At 48.8% G+C, this 22,075-nt stretch overlaps 2 protein-coding genes across 2 annotated transcripts; one reads left to right on the top strand and one right to left on the bottom strand.

Annotated features, from left to right (window-relative positions):
- LOC110432314 lies at positions 9,279-9,605 on the bottom strand. Its single transcript, XM_021452447.1, has one exon. It carries the CDS (start codon positions 9,603-9,605, stop codon positions 9,279-9,281), a length of 327 nt encoding a protein of 108 aa, XP_021308122.1.
- On the top strand, positions 17,215-18,080 carry LOC8062883 (probable glutathione S-transferase GSTU6). The gene is made up of 2 exons (XM_002467561.1): positions 17,215-17,541; positions 17,688-18,080. The coding sequence occupies exons 1-2, from the start codon at positions 17,215-17,217 to the stop codon at positions 18,078-18,080; spliced, it is 720 nt and encodes a 239-aa protein (XP_002467606.1).

Here is a 22,075-nt window from a genome sequence, read left to right as displayed (position 1 = left end):
GCGGGCTTGCGCCTGGCTGCCCCCGGGTCCCAGGGGCGCCGGGCTCTTAGAAGGGGGCCATGCCCCGAGCGAGGTGAGTTCCTGTCTAAGGACTCTTCCCTTTTTTGTTTTTCTCTTTCTTCTTATTTACTTTTCCTTTGTCGCCTCTTTGCTAGCCGGAAGCAAAAGGCGGCGACAGCAGGGCTAGCACCCCTAAAGGTCGTCAAGAGGGGGGCGCTATCGACCCCTGGGCCAACGAGGCCCAGGTCGCCGCCTCCCTCTGTCCGTGAGGAGGAAGGACGCCCCCAGGAGGGGCAAATCAAGGGGCCTAGAAAGAGACACTGGAGCCCCAAGCAGCGAGGGATGAGGTCTCGAGGACCCAGGAACCCGAGGCTCACTTTGTTGAGGAGACGGTCCTGGCCCTTAGGGCCATTAATCTGGCCGGGGACGTCGACCTGGGGGCGCAGAAGCCGGGCCCGATCGTAGTGGACCTCGTCAAGGAGTCCCCCGAGCGCGTGGCCTCAGGGAAACCCCACGGGAAAGGGCCGGTCGAGCCAGGGGCCCACGGTGCGGAGAGGGAGGCTACCGGATCCTGGGTGGAAGCCCTGTTGGTTTGGCCTAACCCTGAAGACCCAGAAGGGAGGGCCAGGTTCGTCCTTGACGACTCCACTGAAGCGTACTTCTAGAAGGGTCTTGAGGTGACCGGTCGTGCCAGCATGAAGGCCATCAACCAGGCGGCCGAGATCGTGGGCCGAAACCTTTATAACTTCGCTCAGGTATGGGCGCCTAATCCCCTTGGGGTATTTTGCTTTTTCCATCTGCTCTTCCTAACTTCCCGTGCAATGTTACCTCACAGGTGCTTATGACCATGTCCCGCGAAAAGTCGAAGTTTCTCCGTTGGGAGTGGGGCGTGTGGGCGGCTGTGTAAGAGGAGAAAGCTGCTCGAGAAGCGGCTGAGGGGGAGCTCATGAAAGAGTGCGAGGTAACCGCTAACCTCCGGCGGAGGTGTTCCGAGCTCGAGACTGAGGCTCGGGACACTCGGGCGAAGGTCGCCACCCTAGAGAAGAGGGTTAGCGACCTAGTCCAAGAGGCTCAAGAGCAGAACACCGCCATCGAGAGATACCAGGGCGAAGTGATCCGGGTCGAGACCCTGCTAACCCAGAGGGACCTGGCCCTATACCAAGCCAAGGACGACCTTGCCGAGGCTCGGGGCCAGGTCTCTCAATGGCAGAGCCAAGCGGAGGCGAGCGCAAAGGAAGTGAAAGGTAATAGTCGTAACCTTGCCTTTGTTACTCGTATGTAAATCTAGTCCTTGTTCCTTATTCTTCCTTTTTATCGTAGAGCTGTAGGGGAAGGTAGCTGAGGCGGCTTCTACGACCGACGCTCTACAAAAGGCCCTCGATGTTGAGGCCATGGAGCACTCAGCTCTACAAGCCATCGTTGCCTCGGCATGCGAGGGGCTCGGAGTTGAGGCGGGCCTGTCAGGGTCCTCCTTGCACGGGCGCGTTGAGGCCATGTACTCCCGGGTCGGCGAGAGGCTGAGGGACGCCCTCCACACCAGGGTGAAGAAGGCCCTAGCCATGGTGAGGTCTCACTACCTCAGCATCGATCTGCCGGCCGTGAGTAAAGGCTACGTCATGGGCGACGATGAGGACGAGGCCCGAGAGGAGGTCGAGAAGCTTGCCGATGCCGCGGAGGGCCCTGGAGACGCCCTGGCTACCTTCTTCGATGCCAAAGTCGCACTCCCCCTTAATGTGTTAGAGCCTGAAAAGGCGGGGCCGTAGAGCCCTTGTAATAGATTAGTTTACTTTGTAAACATTGACGGCCATTGAGGCCTTGTCTCGTAAACTTGATATTTATGTTAGTATTTTACGAGTGTTTTTCCTAAGTCCTGCGCTTATTTTTCCCTTTTGGAACCGTCCTTACCTCAGCAACGCGAGGTAAGGATAGTTGCAAAGGGTGTGATCTTTTAGTTGGAGCGTTTTGAACCTAAGTCCCTTCCCTATTTCTTAATGTTCTAGACCCTCCACGGGGCCTTTCTAAAATTCGAACAAACTTGTCTCCCGGTCTTAAAGGGTGAGTAGAAAAGGTCTTAGCCCATGGGCATGGACAGCTTCAGGCTCGTCCGACTTTAAGTCTAGGGAGACGGTTTGTGGTTTTCAGTTTCTTAAGAACGGGAACGATAGCTCGGGTCGAAAAAACTCTAACTTTAAGAAAAAACTTGCGACAGTAGGGGGGTTCCCCCCGCGTAGCCCCCAAGGGAGGCTCGGGCTCTGTGTAGGCTGAGCCGAGGCTCTCTCTTAAGGTAGAAGAAAAACTGATATCGTGCATGGTTCACATCTCTATTACTTTTTCAAGATAAGTACAAAAGTTCTCTTTACAAAGCTAAGGGTAGAAGCGACGTAGCTGCTCTATATTCTATGCGTTGGAGTAGACCTATCCTTCCTCGTTGGTGAGCTTGTAAGTGCCGGGTCGGAGCACTTTGGCGATGACGAAGGGTCCTTCCCAGAGAGGAGTGAGCTTGTGGCGGCCCTTGTTGCTCTGTCTGAGCCTCAGCACCAAGTCACTGACCCTGAAGGAGCGGCCTCGGACTCGTCGAGCGTGGTAGCATCGGAGAGCCTGCTGGTACTTAGCCGAGTGTAGGAGGGCTATGTCTCTGGCCTCGTCCAGCTGGTCTAGAGCGTCTTCTTGGAAAGTTTTGTAGCTATTCTCATTGTACGCTTGTACCCTTGGAGACCCATACTCAAGGTCTGTGGGGAGGACGGGCTCAGAACCATAGACCACAAAGAACGGGGTGAAGCCTGTAGCTCGTCTTCGAGAAGTTCTTAGACTCTAGACGATGGCTGGTAGCTCCTTGAGCCACCTTTTCCCGAACTTGTTCAACCGATTGAAGATCCTGGGCTTCAGACCCTGGAGGATCATGTTGTTGGCACGTTCTACCTACCCATTGGTCTTAGGATGAGCCACTACCGCCCAGTCCACACTTATGTGGTGCCTATCACAGAAGTCTAGAATTTCCTACCGGTGAACTGCGTGCTATTATCCGTGATAATAGAGTTGGGGACCCCAAATCGATGGATGATGTCTGTAAAAACAGCACGGCTTGTTCGGACTTAATTCTGGTGATGGGGCGGACTTCAATCCACATGGAAAACTTGTCGATTGCGACCAGTAAGTGGGTGAAGCCCCCAGGCACCTTCTACAGAGGCCCGACAAGGTTAAGGCCCCACACAGTGAAGGGCCAAGTGATGGGGATCGTTTGTAGAGCCTGGGTCGGGAGGTGGGTCTGCCGTGCTGTCGCACCCGGTTTTCCAAGGAAGACCAAGCGCTAACTATATGTGTGCCCAGGATGTCCACACGACACATATAGTGACAAATATGGAGAATATCAAGAACAACGCTTTATTATATATCGGAACATAGTTACAACATGGCTTACATCTATTACAAAGCATAGCGGAAACTATTCTATATCTTCTCTTTGGGTCTCCATACTCCACAGGGACGGTTGACTGGGGGTACACTCGCCTAGTACTCTTGGAACATCTCAGGCAACTCCGCCTTTATATCACCATCTGGTACCCATCCGGGATTTTTGATTGTTGAATGTAAAGCAAGTGTGAGCGCACCATACTCAACAAGTATAACATGAGGGGATGCAAGGCTCAAAAGGCTTGACTTGGTTTGACTGCGATAAGCATTTTTAGTTGGTCATATTTTATTATTAGACCTATGTTGCTAGGTTATGCTTAAGCTCCCAAGGTGACAAGTATAATTATCATCAAAATTAATCATCAACCCAAACCATCCATTGAACCATCTATCTCGAAAAGGATCCAGGCCGCTCGTGACCGAGAGCACGGCTGATATATCAGTTTTTATAACTCTGCAGAGTATGTACATCTTTACCCATGAGTCGTGATTGCCCTTTGCCCGAGGGGGCCAACCTCTTGACTCACTTCCACGGTAAGTCGGCAGGGATCACTACGTAACCTTTCACTAGACACCCTAACTAGTTAGTGGCCGCGAGGTTTCAGTGGCAAGTGTGCATAGAGACCTCCTCCAAGAGGCACATGTGGTCGCGGCACTGTACACACCAAGGTAGGAGCAAAACTATACACCACGAGGCACCCCCCTCTTGCGCCTTTCGGTAACCACTAACAAGCTAGAGACATACTAGATACTTGATTAAGATCAGAGCCATGTGATTCTCATGGTTGTACTGTAAGTCCTGGGTTGCCGCTTTAAGATTTAGTCCTTACGGAGGGCAGACTAGAGCACCCAAAAAGGCCCAATGCTCTAGCCCCCTGATATCCATGTTGCTAGAAAGCATCATTGTAATAATGATTCCATAATCATTAATCAGTATTAATATTATATAGTTTGGTGATTGCAGACTAAGCAAACTACCCATATGCATAACCCCAGGGTAAACAAGGATACAAGATACAATAGTTCTAGGTAAAGTCCTTAGGGGTTTATCATATTAGACACATGCACATGAGAGGTGATTAAATAGTTATTAGGTAACAAGGGAACTCATGTTACACTTGCCTTCCAAAACACTTGCCGATGGTTCCACTTCTCAAAGATATACTCCTCATGTAGCTCCACTTCTAACGTCAGCAAACAATCGATACAAGCATCACAAGAGAACCTAAAAACAATACACCAAGCATTACAAAATAAGACTTAAAGGTTTTAAACATGTAGGGCTTGTAACTACGATCGTTGAGCGCAAAAACAACTAAACGGAGCTATGGTTTAGAAGACATGAAAGTTCAAAGGTATAAGTTGGAAGGTTCAATAAATGATAGGAATGGAATAAACATGATGTATGTGGGCTAACTTGAAAGATTTAGAGAGCATAAGGATTTATAGATGAATAGTAAATGATCAGAGGATTGTATACAAGATAGACTAGAGATTATGAAGAATGAAGTAAGCATATGAAGATTTAAGGGCTTGATCACTTGTGCTGGCTATGCAAGCTGGATGAGAGAAAACATATACATGGCAATGGCTACACAGTAGTGAGATGATATGGTGAGATACTATCAAGATTATTTATATGTGGTTCTAGAACACAATGAGGCAGGACAACTATGATGGTTGGAATGGCTAGAACTTTGCGAGTGCAATGCGACCATAGATTTAAGATGGAAGCAAGGCTGCACATAAGGTTTGTGTATCCTGATTACTCTATATATATATATGATGGAGTGCTGCTGCATATGAGAGGTCATATGGGATCATATTATGGTCACTAGTGCACCAAAGCAAGTAGCTAAATCCACAGGGGATATGATTACAATGAGCTGCACACCGACTGAGCATGAATGTGCGATGGGAAGTAGTGGTTCTTGCCAACAAAACGCAGGCCTATGCTAAGCTTCTGGGATAGATATTTGGTGGATTTGTGTGCAGCAACCATAGACATAGTCATGCAAGAGAGATCAGTGATTTGAACAATGGTTTGGTGGGGAACGTGGTGAGACACCGGTGCACCTAGGATGTGCATGGCAGCGGACAACAGGGGTTATGATCCTTGATGACATGCTCTGGTCAGCACAAATGAGCAATCCATATTTTGGAGTCATCGTGGACTGTATGAGGTATGTTCTTGTAAAAGGGAATGGTGGTTTGACCATCTGTTAAGCGGAGAACACAAACTCAAAATGGGTGGCATGACTGATTTCTAGACAGCAGGAGTAGCAGGTACTATGGCCTCAACATCTCAGCCATTGAGACACCTATGGCCAAGCCAACCTGTAGAGATGTGTACAACGATAAGACACACATTCTTCATGAAGGGTTTGATGATTTAACTAATGTATGATGGGGAACAACACTATCAAACAGAGGCGCAATGCTGCTGAAACAGCAGGGACAGCAAACACCGAAAAGATGATGATATCTCTTTCATTTTGAATTCTATTGCCATGGAATTTCTCAGGGGTGTGTGCAAAGGTAGAAAACACGCTGTGGTTGAAGGACATGGTCACTGGAGTGATGGATCATTGGGAATACACATGCCAACCGGCAGAAACTCTGCTGCGGGACAGCAGCGACATCATGCACAAGAACATTTATAACTCTTTCATATTAAGCTCTATGGCCATGAAAATTTACAGAGACATGGGCAAATATATGATACACACATGGATTAAAGGAATTGCAAAACAGAGGTGCAGATTGCCGGGAACATGCGTGATAACCAGCAGCAACACTGCTGTCCATGATAGACGACAATACGTTCTTAGCCAAAACTGCACTACAAATCTATCCACTTGAATCAAGATGACAAAACTTTGATATAGTTGAACATATAAGATAGAGGAAAATGTTTGGTTCTCACATTGGGGTTAGGAACAGTTGGAGATGAACGTGATGGCAGCGGTCAGTGTCGATGACAGGTGAAGACAATGTTGGTGATCAATGGAGCAGTGGCATATTCGCTTTGGGGGATCATCCATGCCTCTTAATAGATCAAAGAGATGCATGAGTGGGGGAATAGGAAACAAAACCAGAGAGTGGACAGAGAGGGACGTCCTCACCATGTTGTATATAGCAGCAACAACAAAAGCGACCATGGCGTGGCGCTGCTGCAGTGCACGAGACAACAGGGACGGTGCTGCTGTGATGATTGCCAGTGCCACACCTCATGTTCTCCGTCCATGAAAGGAGAGGCAGCAAGGGATTGTTTTGGGGACATCCTGTGGTACATGAGGAGATCGAGAGAGAGGTATGAGGAGCAGGAGATGGAAGACCCATTGAAAGAAGGAAGTGAGGGCCGGCTTACTGCAGCAAAGGAGATCATCTGCCTTTATCCAAAATGGGGCGAGCTCCACATGACTTGTGCAGAGAAGAAGCATCATCTGCTGCCATATCCAACTTATGGCTTCTCTACTCGAGATGAGGATTTGCAGCGACAAAATAGATTTGCTGCCCTGAGAGGGTTCTGGTGACCAGGAAGGAGAGGGAGGGAGAGGAAGATGGAGAGGGGATGGAGTGCTTCTGCTGCTCTGGTGCTTGAGTGAGGAGGCGAGTGGGAGGGGAGAGAAATTGTCCATCTGCTGTGTGCGTGTGGGAGGGGGAGGAAAACATATTGCTTCTATTTGTTGCATGGGAGCATGCAATTGAAGATGAAGTAACGCAATAGAAATAAGAGAGCTGAGTCAATAGAAGAATTAATATGTGACTATAATTCTGCATGAGGAGAAGGGAGAGGCGTCCTTGGCAGAATGGTAGGAGAAAGAGAAGCAACATGGCTGTCCTTTAGTCATGCATTTGGGAGGTGATTGAGTAAAAGGGGAAGTTAAGGGAAAAACTAATTGCTGCTGTTATTTGAGGGAGAGAGAGCAGGCGCCATCTGATGGGTGAGTGCGAAGGAGAGAAAGAGATATTATGGCTGCCAATTTCTGCATGTGTCCATGTCATTGAAGTGAAATAAAAGGGAATAAAATAGATGCTATCAAGAGGAATTGAAGGGAGGTGTGTGACCAAGGGAATCAAGAGAAGAGTAATTATATATTGTTGCTGTTTCTGCATGAGGGAAGGAAAATTGCACGGGGTAAAAAGATGGTGTCCAAATGAAGTGAAGAAGAGGGAGGAGCATGGCTATTTTCTGCAAGTCATGTAAAGGAAAAGGGGAAATTGATGGAGTAAATGAGAATTAAGTGGCCACAATTTAGGGAGAGCATGATGTGTTGTAGACGTTTTGCATGGGCAGATAAATGGGGCAACCCTATGCCTGTCGTGAAAAACAGAAAGAAGGGGGATGGGGTGATGTATAACTGTTTCATGAGCATTTCACTTGTGCAGTTAGAGAGGGGGAAAGGAGAATAAAGAGGGGCATGTAAAGGAAGTTGATGGAGGAATATTTGCTGCAATGTCTGCATGGGAGAAAAGGGATATGCGCCTTAGGAAAAGAGATGAGCTGCTGATATATGTGCATGCAATTGATTAGAATGGAATGAAGGAGTAGCCATTAGAGAGAATAAAAATAGGTGTGACCAATGAATTAAGATAGTAAGCATTGGATGCTGTCTTTTTTTATACGAGGTAGAGGGGAGATGCCATCTGATTTTGCATGAGGAAAAGAAGGAAGAAATATAACTATTGTCTTGTGCATGCATATATTTAAAGATGATAAAGGACCACACATAAAAGAGTATAGAATAGAGGCATTTTCAAGGAAAATTAATAGAGTAGGAAAAAGGTTGGGAAGATATTTCTAGCTGCTGCATGTATGCGAATAAAGTGGAAGAGAGAAATTGTTGAAGTAAAATAGCACATATAAGAGAGGTGTGTCTAGTAATTAAGAGAGAAAGGAATATGCGCATATGCTTTTGCATGAGAATAAATAGAGGAGAGTGCAGCCTAGGGAAAGAATATATGGTGGCTGCCACTCATCTTTAACTTGCACAAATCAATAGCCAAATTGGAAAGGAGTTATGGTGCATGATCAGAGATGAGGTGGCACATGTTTTCACAGGAAGAAGAGGGAGGGCTCAGCCAAAGAGTGGGAGAAGGAGCGAATGTTGTGTGGCTGCTATTCATGATAAAAGGAGATAGTGGGTCAGCTAGGGCTTAACCCAATTTTTATATAAGTTTGGTTGACATAAAAAGGAAAGGCAGGATAGTGTGAAGATTGACTTGTCCAAATTTTTTTGATAGGACCATGAGGGAGCAAAGAAATGATATGATTAATCATAGAGATTGGACAAGATATTTGGAAAGAAGAGGTTGAGATCAAACCCTAAGTGCATTTGGAAAATTGAAATTCATTTTCCACACATAAACACAATGGAATGGCATGAATGCAACAAATCACTAAGTTGAATTGCAAAAATTTTAGAAACCCACATTTTTCCACTATCTAAAATTTTGGCAACATAATAAAGTTGGAACATTTTATAAAATATTAAAATCTTTGTCTTTGTTTTTAGTGTTTTCTAAGTCACATTCCAAAGTAGGAATTTTGGGGTGCGACACGTGCATAGAACTGGCAACCCTCGCAGGTCTGGACAATCTCTGTGGCGTCTGCCACAGCGATGGGTCATTTGAAGCCTTGCCGAAAGGCATTTCCTACCAGCGTCCGAGGCGCCACATGCTGGCCACAAGCCCCCAAGTGGATTTCTTGAAGAAGTTCTGTTCCCTCTTGGCGGGTGATGCACCACATGAGGATACCCGAGGGGCTTGTACATCTCGCCGTCAATGAGGACAAAGGTCTTGGCACGACGTGCCAGTCGTCGTTCCTCGACTTGGTCTAAGGGGAGAGTCCCGTTGACAAGACGCTACAGGAACGGAAAGCGCCAGTCCGGCAGGTCGTCAGGCGCAGGTCCCTTAGTCTCGATGTCCATGGCCTCGGGCTTGGGAGCCGTGGAGGCCTCGAAGCCTGAGGCAGGGTCGCGTGGGGAATGACCCGAGCCCCTGTCTTCTTTATAATCGACGGAGGGCTTGTGGAGGTCACTGACAAAGACATCCAAGGGAACCATGGCCCGCTCGGATGCCATCTGTGCGAGTGCATCGGCGGCTTCGTCGTATTTCCTCAGCACATGGTTGAGTTCGAGGCCGTCGAATTTTTCTTCCAGATGTCGGACTGCCTTGCAGTACACCTCCATCTTGGGATTGTGGAAACTCGACTCCTTCATGACTTGGTCGATGATGAGCCCCGAGTCACCTCGAACGTCGAGTTGTTTGATCCCTAGCTCGATCACGATGTGGAGGCTGTTAACAAGGGCTTCATGTTCCGCCACATTGTTCGAGGCCAAGAAGTGGAGCCGGATGGCATATCACATCCTTACTCCGAGGGGTGAGATGAAGACGAGGCCTGTGCCGGCCTCGGTCTTCATCAGAGACCCATCGAAGTATAAGGTCCAGCACTCTGACTTGATCTAGGGTGGGGGGAGCTAGGTTCCGGTCCACTCAGCCACGAAATTGGCTAAGATTTGGGACTTTATGGCCTTCCGAGGCTCATAGGTGATCCCATCACCCATGAGTACCATAGCCCATTTGGTGATTCTGCCATTGGCTACCAGGTTGTGGATCACTTCACCCAAAGAAAAAGATGATACCACCGAGACCAGATGAGACTCAAAGTAATGGCGGAGTTTGCGCCGGGCTAGGACTACTGCATACAGTAACTTCTAGATTTGGGATATCGGGTATTAGTGTCGGAATTACCTCGCTAACGAAGTATACCAGTCTTTGGACCGGCAGGGCGTGCCTTCCTTCCTTTCAACCACGATAGCTGCGCTGGCCACTTGGTCAATGCCACGACGTAAAGAAGTAGCGGCTCCCCCTCAGTGGGAGGTACTAAGATACGGGGGTTGGTGAGCAAACCTTGAGCTTGTCAAGCGCTTCCTGGGCCTCGGGGGTCTAGGAAAAGAGCTCAGATTTTCTAAGCAACCTATACAGAGGCAACCCTTTTTCCCCGAGGTGAGAGATGAATCGGCTGTGAGACACGAGGCATCCCATGACTCTCTGTACCCCTTTTAGGTTGCGAATCAGGCCCATATTCATGATGGTCGAGAACTTTTCTGGGTTGGCCTCGATCCCTCGCTCAGAGACTATGAACCCAAGGAGCATGCCTCGGGGAACCCCAAAAATACACTTTTCAGGGTTTAGCCTGATTCCCTTGGCCCTGAGGCATCAGAAGGTTTCGTCTAGGTCAGCTACAAGGCCGCTTGCCTTCCTAGACTTGACTATGATGTCATCTACATACGCCTCTATCGTTCTTCCTATAAGGTCCCCGAAGACCTAGAGCATGTATCGCTGGTATGTAGCCCCTACGTTCTTGAGGCCAAACAGCATGGTAACATAGCAAAACATTCCGGAAAGGGTTATGAAAGAGGTCGTGAGCTGGTCGGATTCTTTCATTTTAATTTGGTGGTAGCCGGAGTACGCATCAAGAAATGATAAGGTTTCACATCCTGCAGTAGATTCAACTATTTGATCGATACGAGGTAATGGAAAAGGGTTCTTAGGATATGCTTTATTTAAACTAATATAGTCTACACACATCCTCCATTTCCCATTTTTCTTCTTGACTAGTACAGGGTTAGCTAACTACTCGGGATGAAATAACTGCTTGATGAACTCGGCTGCCAGCAGCTTCTGGATCTCCTCCTCAATGGCCTGATGCTTCTCTTCATTGAATCAACGCAGGCGCTGCTACACGGGTTTGGAGCCAGCTCGGATGTCCAAGGAGTGCTCGGCGACTTCCCTCGGTATGCCCGACATGTCCGAGGGACTCCATGCAAACACGTCTGCGTTCGCGCGGAGAAAGTCGACGAGCACTGCTTCCTATTTAGGGTCGAGGCTGGAACTAATCCTCAATGCCTTGCCCTCGGAGGCCTCATGGTTGAGGAAGATGAGCTTGGTCTCTTCAGCTGGCTCGAAGCTCCCGGCGTGACGCTTGGGGTTGGGGATGTCCTGATCGAGAGCGTCGAGGCTGGTGATGACGGACACCGTCTCGACTATCGACTAATGCACTCGATGTCGCACTGGTAGGTGTGTTGGCTCGTCGCTGACGGTGATGACACCGTTTGGTCCTGGCATCTTGAGCTTGAGATAGGTGTAGTTGGGGACGGCCATGAACTTGGCATAGCATGGCCTTCCCAGGATCGCGTGGTCGGTTCCTAGGAACCCGACCACATCAAAGGTGAGGACCTCCTGTCTGAAATTGTTGGGGGTCCCAAAGCAGACAGGCAGGTCGATCTGCCCGAGGGGGTGGGCTCGGTGCCCAGGCACCACTCCATGGAATGGCGCTATGTCGTTCCTTAGCCAAGACTTATTGATCCCCATGAGGGCTAGGGTCTCGGCGTAGAGGATGTTGAGGCCGCTGCCTCCGTCCATCAGCACCATAGTGAGGCATGTCTCGGCGATGATGGGGTTGATGATGAGCGGATAGCTCCTAGGGTTTGGGATCCGGTGCGGGTGGTCTCGTCGATCGAAGGTGATGGCGTCCACCGACCACTTGAGGTAAGATGGTGCGGCTGTGTTGACCGTGCAGACCTCTCAAAGCTTGCGCTTCCTCTGACTCGCAGTGAGGCGAGCCGCGCGTCCCCCAAAGATCAGGAGGCAGTTCCTGACGTTGGGGAAGCCTGCCCCCTCAGGATCGTTGCCCTTATCCTTAGGGGGCTCTTCCGTGTTCTCCTTGGTCGTGGCGCCGGAGTAGAAACGACGTAGGACGGTGCACTCCTCTAGGGTGTGCTTGGTGGGACCCCTATGATAGGGGCATGGCTTCTTCAACATCTCGTCAAAGAGATCGGGGCCAGTGGGAGTCCGCTTGGCGTTCTTGCGATACGCCGCGGCAATGAGGTTGTCGTCCGGCCGACCCTGCTTCCCCTTGTGACCCTTCTTTTTTCTTTTTGGGGTCTTGGGAGCTCGAGGCCTCGGTGGCCATGGCTTTCTGTTTTCCCTTGGCGCTGCCATCGGAGATCACCCCAACAATGTCTTTGCTAGAGGCAAAGTTGGTGGCAATGTCGAGCAGCTCGCTGGTGCTTGTGGGGGTCTTACGTCTAAGCCCGTGCACCAACTCCTTGCAAGTGGTGTCAGCGATGAATGCCCCAATGACGTCGGAGTCTGTGATGTTGGGGAGCTCGGTGCATTGCTTGGAGAAACGCCTGATGAAGTCTCGGAGAGACTTGTCAGGCTTCTGCCGGCAGCTCGTGAGGTCCCACGAGTTTCTAGGGCGCACGTATGTGCCTAGAAAGTTCCCGACAAAGATCCTGACCAGGTCGGCCTAGCCATGGATCAGGCGCTCAGGGAGGTGCTCAAGCCACGCCCTGGCCAAATCAGCCAGGTGTAGTGGCAAGTTGCGGATGATGAGTTGGTCATCCTCCGCCCCGCCCAGCTGGCATGCCAAGCGGTAATCTGCGAGCCAAAGCTCAGGGTTCGTTTCCCCCGAGTATTTGGCGAGGTTTGTCGGTTGCTGAAACTAGGCTGGCAACTTGGCCCTGCGGATTGCCTCGCTAAAGACGTAGGGGCCTGGAGGCTCGGGTGATGTGCTGCAATCGTGCTCGGGGTCGTACCCCCCGCCTCGGCGCGGGTGGTACCGCCGAGATTCAACCTCGTCTTTGTCGCGGCGTCGAGCCTCAAGGGTGGCTCTGACGTCCACGTTTGTTCCAACTCGCTCATGGACTGATGGGGTATTGGCGTCCCCCGTGGGTCAGGGGGCATAGGGCCTTGCACGGATGGTGCTCGGTCAGGCGAGGGTCGCTCCCCTTGGCGTCTTGCCTGTGAGTTGTCATGCTACGACGTGGAGCTTTCCGCGTTTTGCACCACTACTTGCTCCAGGACTCGCCGGAGTACCTGGTGTACTCTCCTTCCCTCAGGGGTCGATGGCTCGAGCATCGCCTTGAGGAGCAGCGCTGCGGCCATCACGTTTTGGCTGGCCGTGCTAAAGAATGGGAGGTCATCTCCCTCGGCATCTTCGACGATGCCTCGATTGACGTCGCGGGAGCGACGTCTAGCTGCTCCCCCGTCTCCTCGGGTGGACTGGTCCTGCTCCAGGGTCTCATGCAGCTACCATAATCGTACGTGTTCTTCTTCGAGCCTGGCCTCTAGCTCGTTGAGCTGCTCGAGGTCAGGCCATCGAACTTCCGCTAGGGCAGACGTGGCTCTCCACACCCTAGGATGACCTGCGGGGTCATGTTGGGAGGAGGAGTCGTGTTCCATCGCTCCGAGGGTCCTGCACCGCCTTGATTAGCTGGGGCTGCTCTGTTAACCTTGAGGTTGAAGCACTCTCGGGATGGATCGTAGTCGTAGTCATCTCCATCAGAGTCTAAGTAACCAAGGCAATAGTTACTCGCCTCGAGGAAGCACATGAAAGTCTCTGGGTCACCGAGACCAAAGAAATCAGCACCGACCCATGTGTCCTCGCCTGAGGTAACTTCCTCAGGATAGGATGACACGGGTGGGGTGGCAATGAGATCAAGGGTAGACCTCAGGTGGTGCCCCGGGAGATCCGCATACACGCTCATCGAAGTACTTACGAAGGAAGCGTAGGAGGTAGCTGCGTTCTTAAGCCCGTAGGGGAGCACAAGAGGCGCAACCGCGAGCCCTCCTGCCGTCACCTCTGGCTCTAAGGGAAATGTGGGAGGGAGCTGTGAAGTTGAAGCTCCTGGGTCCCTCTTTCGAAGAGGAGGTGGGACGGTGCTTTGCCCTTCGGTCGAGGCAGAACAGGGGGGTCGTGTTGCCCCCCTTCCAGTCCTTGGAGCAGAGCTTGAGGCTCCACGGGACCTTCCCCTAGAGCGTCGTGGGACAGAGGAACGTGCGGGGGGAGAGCCGGGAGCGTCCTGGCTTCAGCAGCGGGGTCAGAGATCCTAGACCTCTGGCGCCCACGTCGGGCTCCCCCTGCATGATGTCCCGAGCGTCTCCCACGCACCGGCTAGGGTAGGAGTGGCTCAGGACACGGCTTAGCATCCTCACGAGGCGGGAGGAGGACCATGTCATAGCCGGAGCCGAGAGACATGAACTCCAAACTCCCAAACCTCATGAGGGTGCCGAGGCGAAGTGGGCGAAAACCGTCCGCCATCCGGGCTTTTCCTGATGAAAAAGGCAAACACGTAGAAGGCCCCTACCTGGCACGCCAACTGTCGGCTTCTGGACTTAGGGTCCAGGTGCTAACAAGTGATGAATCTGCATGTCCCTTAACCCGAATGGTGATGCAAGAAAACATAGGGAGTTTATACTAGTTCTGGCTGATGATGCCCTACGTCTAGTGAGAGGGTCAGAGCCTGTATTGCCTTGCACCAGAGAGTGCTTGTAGTAGGGGAGTACAAGCTTGTTGCGAGAGAGGGATGAGTCTCAGGTCTTGGCTTAGGAAGTGTGTGAGGAGGTGTGCTTAGAGTCCTGAGGTGTCTAACTCTGTGTGTCTGTCTGTCTATCTGTCTGTTCGAGTGTTCCTGTCCCCTATGGGGTGCCCTGCCTCCCCTTTATAGCCACAAGGGGAGGTACATTTTTTACATATGTAAGTTTGGTGATTCATCCTCAATGCACAGGGGAATTATGGTGTCGACACTGTGGAGATCGGCCGCCACATCCTTGTGATATGGGTAGTGGCATGGTCGTTCCTATTGGTGGTGTCACCGAGCCCTGTTTGGGTCGTGGCCATCGGATCCGAGGCCCTGTACTCTATCCTGCAATAGTAGAACAGTAATTGCTAGAGTATGGCAACAGTGGCGCGGGTTAACTCCTCCCATCCCTCTTACTGTCGTGCCGTACCCATAGTGACAGAGGTGAGGTGTTACAGGGATGGGAGTTGGTGAGATAGTGGGCGACGTGCCCTGCCGCGGCATGGGAAGCATGGCTCGCGTCACATTAAGGGTACGACCGTCGTGTGTGAGAAGCCTAGTGCCGAGGCCGGGGCTCGGGCGAGGCGTTGATTGCGCTTGAGGCGAGGCGTTGATTGCGCTTGAGGCCAGGGCTCGGGCGAGGCATTGATTGCGCTCGAGACCAGGGCTCCGGTGAGGCGTTGATTGCGCTCGAGACTAGGGCTCGGGCGAGGCATTGATTGCGCTCGAGGTCAGGGCTTGGGCGAGGCGTTGATTGCACTATGGCTCGAGCGAGGCGTTGATTGCGCTTGAGACCAGGGCTCGGGCGAGGCATTGATTGCGCTCGAGGCCAGGGCTTGGGCGAGGCGTTGATTGCGCTATGGCTCAGGCTTGTCCCTGTAGATCCAAGTTCCTTTTTGCCGCTTTTTTCTCTCTTGGTTAGCGTATCACAATTTATGGTACCTGACAGGTGTAATATTCTAATTTAGTCATATTTGTATGTTATGCATGTCTACGTTGGGATGCTTGTGTGGTGCTTTATGATATCGTCCAGTCGGCGAGTTACACGTGGTGGATCAAGAAGTAATTCTTTGAAGGTTTGAGGATGAAGAAGATCTAAACTTAAAGCATGGGATCATCCTTGTTACTTATTCACCTTTAATCACTTAATTCATGTGCATGGGTCTACGTGTTTACCACTAAGGATTTCCTAGTATTTGTACTTTATTTGTACCTTGACACCTATGGGTTTATGCATTGGGTAGTATGATGCTAGCGCTCAATTAAAGACGATGATCTTGTAACTTGACTAATGGAATATGCAATAAACACTAAAAGATGCTTTTTAGCAACAAGGAACAAGGGGGCTAGAGCATTGGACTATTTTTATGATGCTCTAGTTTCTCTCTCTAAGGACTTATCTATAAGTGGTCAACCGGGACTTACGGTACAACCATGAGTGCTACATGCTCTAGCTTTAGTCAAGTATGAGGACCTTTTCTACTAGCTTGGTAGCGGTTACCTTTATGGCGCAAGAGGGGTGTGTTTCGGGTTGGGTATATTGCGGCCTCTGTCCTTATATGTATAGGTTGCGCGTCATTATGACATTCGGAAGGGAAGCCACATATTTGCAGGGCACAGAAACCTAGCAGTCGTAACTTGTTAGACGAACCTATGAAAGACTTCATAGTGAACCCTGCCAATCTTTCTTGGTAGTGGGTCTACAACTGTTCACCTCGAGCGAAAGGGTAAATCATGGCTCATGGTAAAGATGTACAACTTTTAGAATAGCCGTGTTCATGGTCACGAGCGGCCTTAGAACTCTTATGGAATAGATGATGATCACTGATGATAATTATGTTTATGCTATTTATTATTTATGTTTTGCAGACATCAACCACATTGTGTTAGTTATATATAAGAATGGACACAGTGTTAGTCAAGAAGTGCCTTGCAAAGGATTTAACTTTTTTTCCTTCTAATTGATAATACTTCTATTAAAGTATTTATCAATGAGATGAATAATATCAAGATTTTCCTTGACATAAGATTTACGTTTTTTTTCCAAATACAGATTTCTACTACCCAATTTCTGCCCATAGAGCCAGCCCACACGGAAGGAAAATAGAACCTTCTTCTTTGATCTGTGTAACTCCTGGGTCTTGAACCACTCATGATTTTTTCTTACTTCCTCTCGTTTTTCGTTGACTGAACCACAAATGCGTCCTATGGTTCTTCGCAAAATTCTCATTAGTCAATCAACATTGGCTCATAAATTAAACGTCCATGGAATGACGGAGTAACCAACGCCTAAGCTGTGTATATATAGCGCTACTCTCTGTCTGTCCAAGAATCACAGAGCAAGGCAGTAAACACGCGTCCGGCCGATCGAAGAAGGCGACGAAATCTTAACTTCAAGCACGACGCTAACTTACTGCAGGTGCAGGAAAAAATGTCAAGTGCAGGCAACGAGCTGAAGCTTCTGAGCACATGGTTCAGCCCGTTCGGGTCCAGGGTGAAGCTCGCGCTCCACCTCAAGGGCTTGAGCTACGAGTACGTCGAGGAGGATCTCATGAACAAGAGCCAGCTCCTCCTCCAGAGCAATCCCGTGCACAAGAAGGTTCCCGTCCTCTTCCACAGGGGCAAGGCTCTCTGTGAGTCCATGGTCATCGTGGATTATATCGAGGAGGCCTTCCCTGACGCCGGACCGCGGCTTCTCCCCTCCGACCCCTACGAACGCGCCGTCGCTCGGTTCTGGGTTGCTTTTATCGAGAACAAGGTACGTACTCCTATATATGCATGCATTCTGAATTCATTTACTAGCATTTTAATCCATGCACATATGTTGTTGAATTGGCGACTCGATCGATACTGGAGAGACTTGAGGATTTCTTTATGTTTGTGCGCGCGCGTGCGTGCATGCAGTTTGTGGCGCCGTGGTGTCAGATGTTCGATGTCACCAAGACGCGCGAAGAGAAGGCCGAGGGGTTGAAGCAGATTCTTGCGGCGAGGGCGACCATGGAGGGCGCTCTGGAGGAGTACTCCAAGCAGGGGAAGCCCTTCTTCGGCGGCGACAGCGTCGGGTGCGTTGACATTGCGCTGGGCGGACTGCTCGTGTGGGTGCGCGCGTCCGAGGTGCTGTCCGGCGTCAAGTTACTCGACGCCGCCACGGCCCCGCTGCTGTCAGCATGGGCGGAGCGCTTCGCCGCGCTTGACGCGGCGAAGGCCGCCCTGCCAGACTTCGGCAGGGTGCTCGAGTACGCCACGAAGATGCGAGGCCCCGCGGCCGCCAAAGCTGTGGCGGTGCTGAACAAATGAACCTATGAATCTTGAGCTCGATGAAGGTTTACAGCAGCGTGCAACACCGAATAATGTTAACGAATACAGGGTTATATATATACTCATGTCGTGTTCTTGTGTTGCATCGTGCATGTTGCAGTTAGCCAGTTAGTGTGGTCGTATGTACGCGCATGCATGGTTTACACCGTGTATATACGTGCTTTTCCCCTTTTCTAGGCTTCCATGCACGGTTTATTAATCAATAATCTTATAATCATAGACGTTTAATTTGGATGTTATGGGCAACGGGTTTCTTTGTACTGTTTTTTACTTTCTTCATTCCTCTTAATGAAAAACGGGTGAAGTCTCGTTCTCGAAAAAAAAATAACTGCGGCAGAATACAAGAGACTCGCAGCTTTTTCTAGAAAAAAGGGGGAAAATCCGGTCTCTGTAATCTCTATAACTCATAGACTTAACCATTCATCATTACACGTCTAGCATCCAGTTGAGAATACCACTATTAGGTTACACGAGTCGCTACACGCTAGCACAAATTAGTTACCACGTAAAAATAGGATCATTTCCACGTATATGATCATAGATTATACTTTTCCAACGAAAGATGTAGTAGAAAACTTGGCGAAATAGCATTGTCGATGTAGTCAACATTGAGGAATGAGTCATATTGTAAGACATAGTGCGCAATGCAGCAACACCTGGTCCATACGTACGGAGAAGATTAGAGGTGGTGCAATGGAGTGTGCTACCACTCAACACCGTGCTTAAGGGACATCAGCAGTACCAACAGCGTCCTTGGATATATGACAGGAGGAAGCTCAACACCTAGCTAGGATGAGCTCTCACTTGGGTTACGGTAGATGCACGTTGATTGTTATGAACGGAACCACCCTGTCCATAGTTTACATATGGAAGATGACGTCAATCGGTGGGATATGGTTGTTACACATGCATCCACTCATGCTCGATAATATTTCTGTAGAATTAGAGTAAATTGCACGGCCGGTCCTTAAAGTATTACGTAGTTTTTATCTAGGTCCCCAAACTATGAAATTGCACGTCTGACTCTCTAATGTATTTAAGTGATCTTATCTAGGTCTCCAAACTACAAAATCACACATCTGACTCCCTAATGTATTTAAGTGATCTCATCTAGGTCTAAAATACACATAAGGAGGGTTAGAAGCTGACATGATCATCCATATGGATATGATTTAAGCACATGACCTCTGATTTAAGCCCACATGTGCAGCCGCTGGCTCGCCCCTGCTCACCATCACAGCGCCCGTGGCATACGACCTGGTCATGTAGGCGGCAATGGCGGCCGGTTACATGAGAGCGTAACACCGGATGACCACAGACCAAACCCCTCCCCTCCATGTCTACCTCACCCCGCTCAACAGCGTAACTGGCCGCCATTGCCGCCTACATGGCCAGGTCATATGCCGCGAGCTCTGTGATGGTGAGCAGGGCAAGTCGGCGGCAGCACATGTAGGCTTAAATCAGAGGTCATGTGCTTAAATCATATCTATGTGGATGACCATGTCAGTTTCTAATCCTCCTTATGTGTATTTTGGACCTAGATAAGATTACTTAAATACATTAGGGAGTTAGACGTGCGATTTCATAGTTTGGGGACCTAGATGAGATCACTTAAATACATTAGGGAGTCACACGTGCGATTTCGTAGTTTGGGGACCTAGATGAAAACCACGTAATACTTTAAGGACCGGTTGTGCAATTTACTCTTAGAATTATATAGTATAACATAGAGGCACAACATATGTATGTACACTCACTCCTATGAACATAGGTATGTAAAATCTATTCATAAGGAATGAGATGACAGATCTTGAGATTTATGGAGTCACCACAAGCGCCTCATTGTCGACGGAACGCCACATACCACTAAAAGCATAGCGCCGGCTGAATCATAAAATAAATCTAGAAAAATATGAGCACTTGTGTCAAGTCTAGGACTTGAACCTAGGTGGGCTCATTCCACCACAAGGAACCCAACCAATTAATATCCTAATTACACAAACTCCTAATATTATCACTTTGTTGGGGGCGAAGACTTAGGCTCGATATCCCCCTTAAGACACCATGGTTGTCAAAGATAATAGGATAGTAAGTGTATCACCCGAAGAGAAACCTTTGCCGAAGCTCTAAGACAGAAGGACACATCAAGATGCCGAAGACTCAAGGGGGAAAGACGGGGGCTTATGGCAGAGAGGATCTCGGTACTATCGCAAAGACTTCGAAAGGATGGTGCCGCTGAAGACCTATAGAGAAAAGTAGTTAAAGTGCACAAAGGGTGGTACGAGTGTAGTTAGATGGTGCAATAGTCTGCAACCACCCCCAATGGGCCTCGGCTCAACTCGACAAGGGCCCATGGGGGAAGGTGGTTGCCCGAAGAGAAGGTCTATCGGCCCCACAGAGAATAAAGACATGTATAAAATATTCAAGAATATTCCTTAAGTGGCAAGGGGCAGAGATGTAAAAGAACTTGCCTATGACATCGCGTTGTTTTGGCTCAAAAACCTAAAAACACCGAGTACCTCACTTTGTTTTGGCTCAAAAACCTAAAAACACCGAGTACCTCAATAATCGCTCATTCATACTCGTGTACCACTCTTTCGATTGTAGCCGAAGGCCTTGCTGTGAAGAAGAACCAGACGGCCTTGCGTCTAGCCTTGGCCTTCGCCTCGGACATTTTCCCAACACTTTTGACCATATCTTGTCCATATCTCTCTATTGATGATATCTTATATTCTACTATTGTGCAACTTTCTTGCTTTACATACACATCATTTAACATGTAATACATATATATACTTTATCTATTATTTTTTTGTAAATATGGAGAGATGACACTACTACAGAATGAGGCATTGGTTGATGTCCAAAATCGTCAAAAACCTTGACATTTTTGCGGCCAGGGGCTAAAGAGCCCTTTAGTACCGGTTTGTAACACGGGCCGGTGCTAAAGGGTCCTGCCCAACGGCTACTGATAGGTGCTGTCGGGGCAGGGACCCTTTAGCACCGGTTCTTGTTACCAACCGGTGCTAAAGGGTTCCCTTTACCACCTGCCGGTGCCATGGGCCGAGGCAAACCCTTTAGCACTGGTTCGTGGCACAAACCGGTGCTAAAGGTGACACTTTAGCACCGGTTTGTGCCATGAACCGGTGCTAAAGGTCTGGTTTATAGGCCGGCTACCTCCTCTCCTCTGCTCATTCGAAACCGAGAGCACCATTGTTGTTCTTAGAGCTTCCATTTTATTGTTCTTGCTTGTTCTTCCTTTGTTCTTTATCTCCGACGCCCATCGTTGATCTTCTTCGACTCCGTCATCATCTCTTCGTGCTTGGAGTTCGTGCTTGGAGGTGACTAACTTCATCCTTTCTTGTCTTTTTCATGTTATTTTTGGCTTCTGATTTTCCCATTATTTTTAGCTCAAATCCACTTTGTTATTTTGAATCATTCACTTGAATTAGTATCCATATATATATATATACATATATATATAGGGAATTCCTTTCTACACGTACGTGTAGTTACTCTCATCTTCAATAAACCACATTGTGTATGTGTTCATACATGTTTATCGGTTTGAGTATGTTTATAGACTCATATTAAGATACTCTAGATCTTACCATGTGAAAATTTTTCAAAGGAATTCATGTTTTTAATATATTACTAAAATCCCACTCCTATATTATATACAATAAGTATAACCACATACTTTATGTATGTATACATACTTAACATACATATCACTCTAGATGGTCTAGTATGATCATATACTTTGTCTATATACATTTCGTCTAGTCATATACACCTTAAATCTAGATACATAGATATGAGAGTATATATATATATATATATATATATATATATATATATATATATATATATATATATATATATATGGCAGCGCTATTCTACACCCTAGGTGTAGAATATTATTCTACACCGCAAGTCAAAACTGAGCGGAAAAAATAATTGGTTTGCAAGAA

The sequence above is a fragment of the Sorghum bicolor genome, chromosome 1 (genome assembly GCF_000003195.3).
Source record: "Sorghum bicolor cultivar BTx623 chromosome 1, Sorghum_bicolor_NCBIv3, whole genome shotgun sequence".
Lineage (NCBI taxonomy): Eukaryota > Viridiplantae > Streptophyta > Magnoliopsida > Poales > Poaceae > Sorghum > Sorghum bicolor.
The sequence above is the reverse complement of the archived record's forward strand: the minus strand, read 5'-3'. Positions and strand labels throughout refer to the sequence as shown.

Excerpts from the sequence above, each read along its gene's own strand:
- LOC110432314 (XM_021452447.1), bottom strand. The coding sequence starts at position 9,605 with ATGGAGGTGTACTGCAAGGCAGTCCGACATCTGGAAGAAAAATTCGAC.
- LOC8062883 (XM_002467561.1), top strand. The coding sequence starts at position 17,215 with ATGTCAAGTGCAGGCAACGAGCTGAAGCTTCTGAGCACATGGTTCAGC. Across the intron at positions 17,542-17,687 it reads TTGCTTTTATCGAGAACAAG|TTTGTGGCGCCGTGGTGTCA; the intron begins GTACGTACTCCT and ends GCGTGCATGCAG.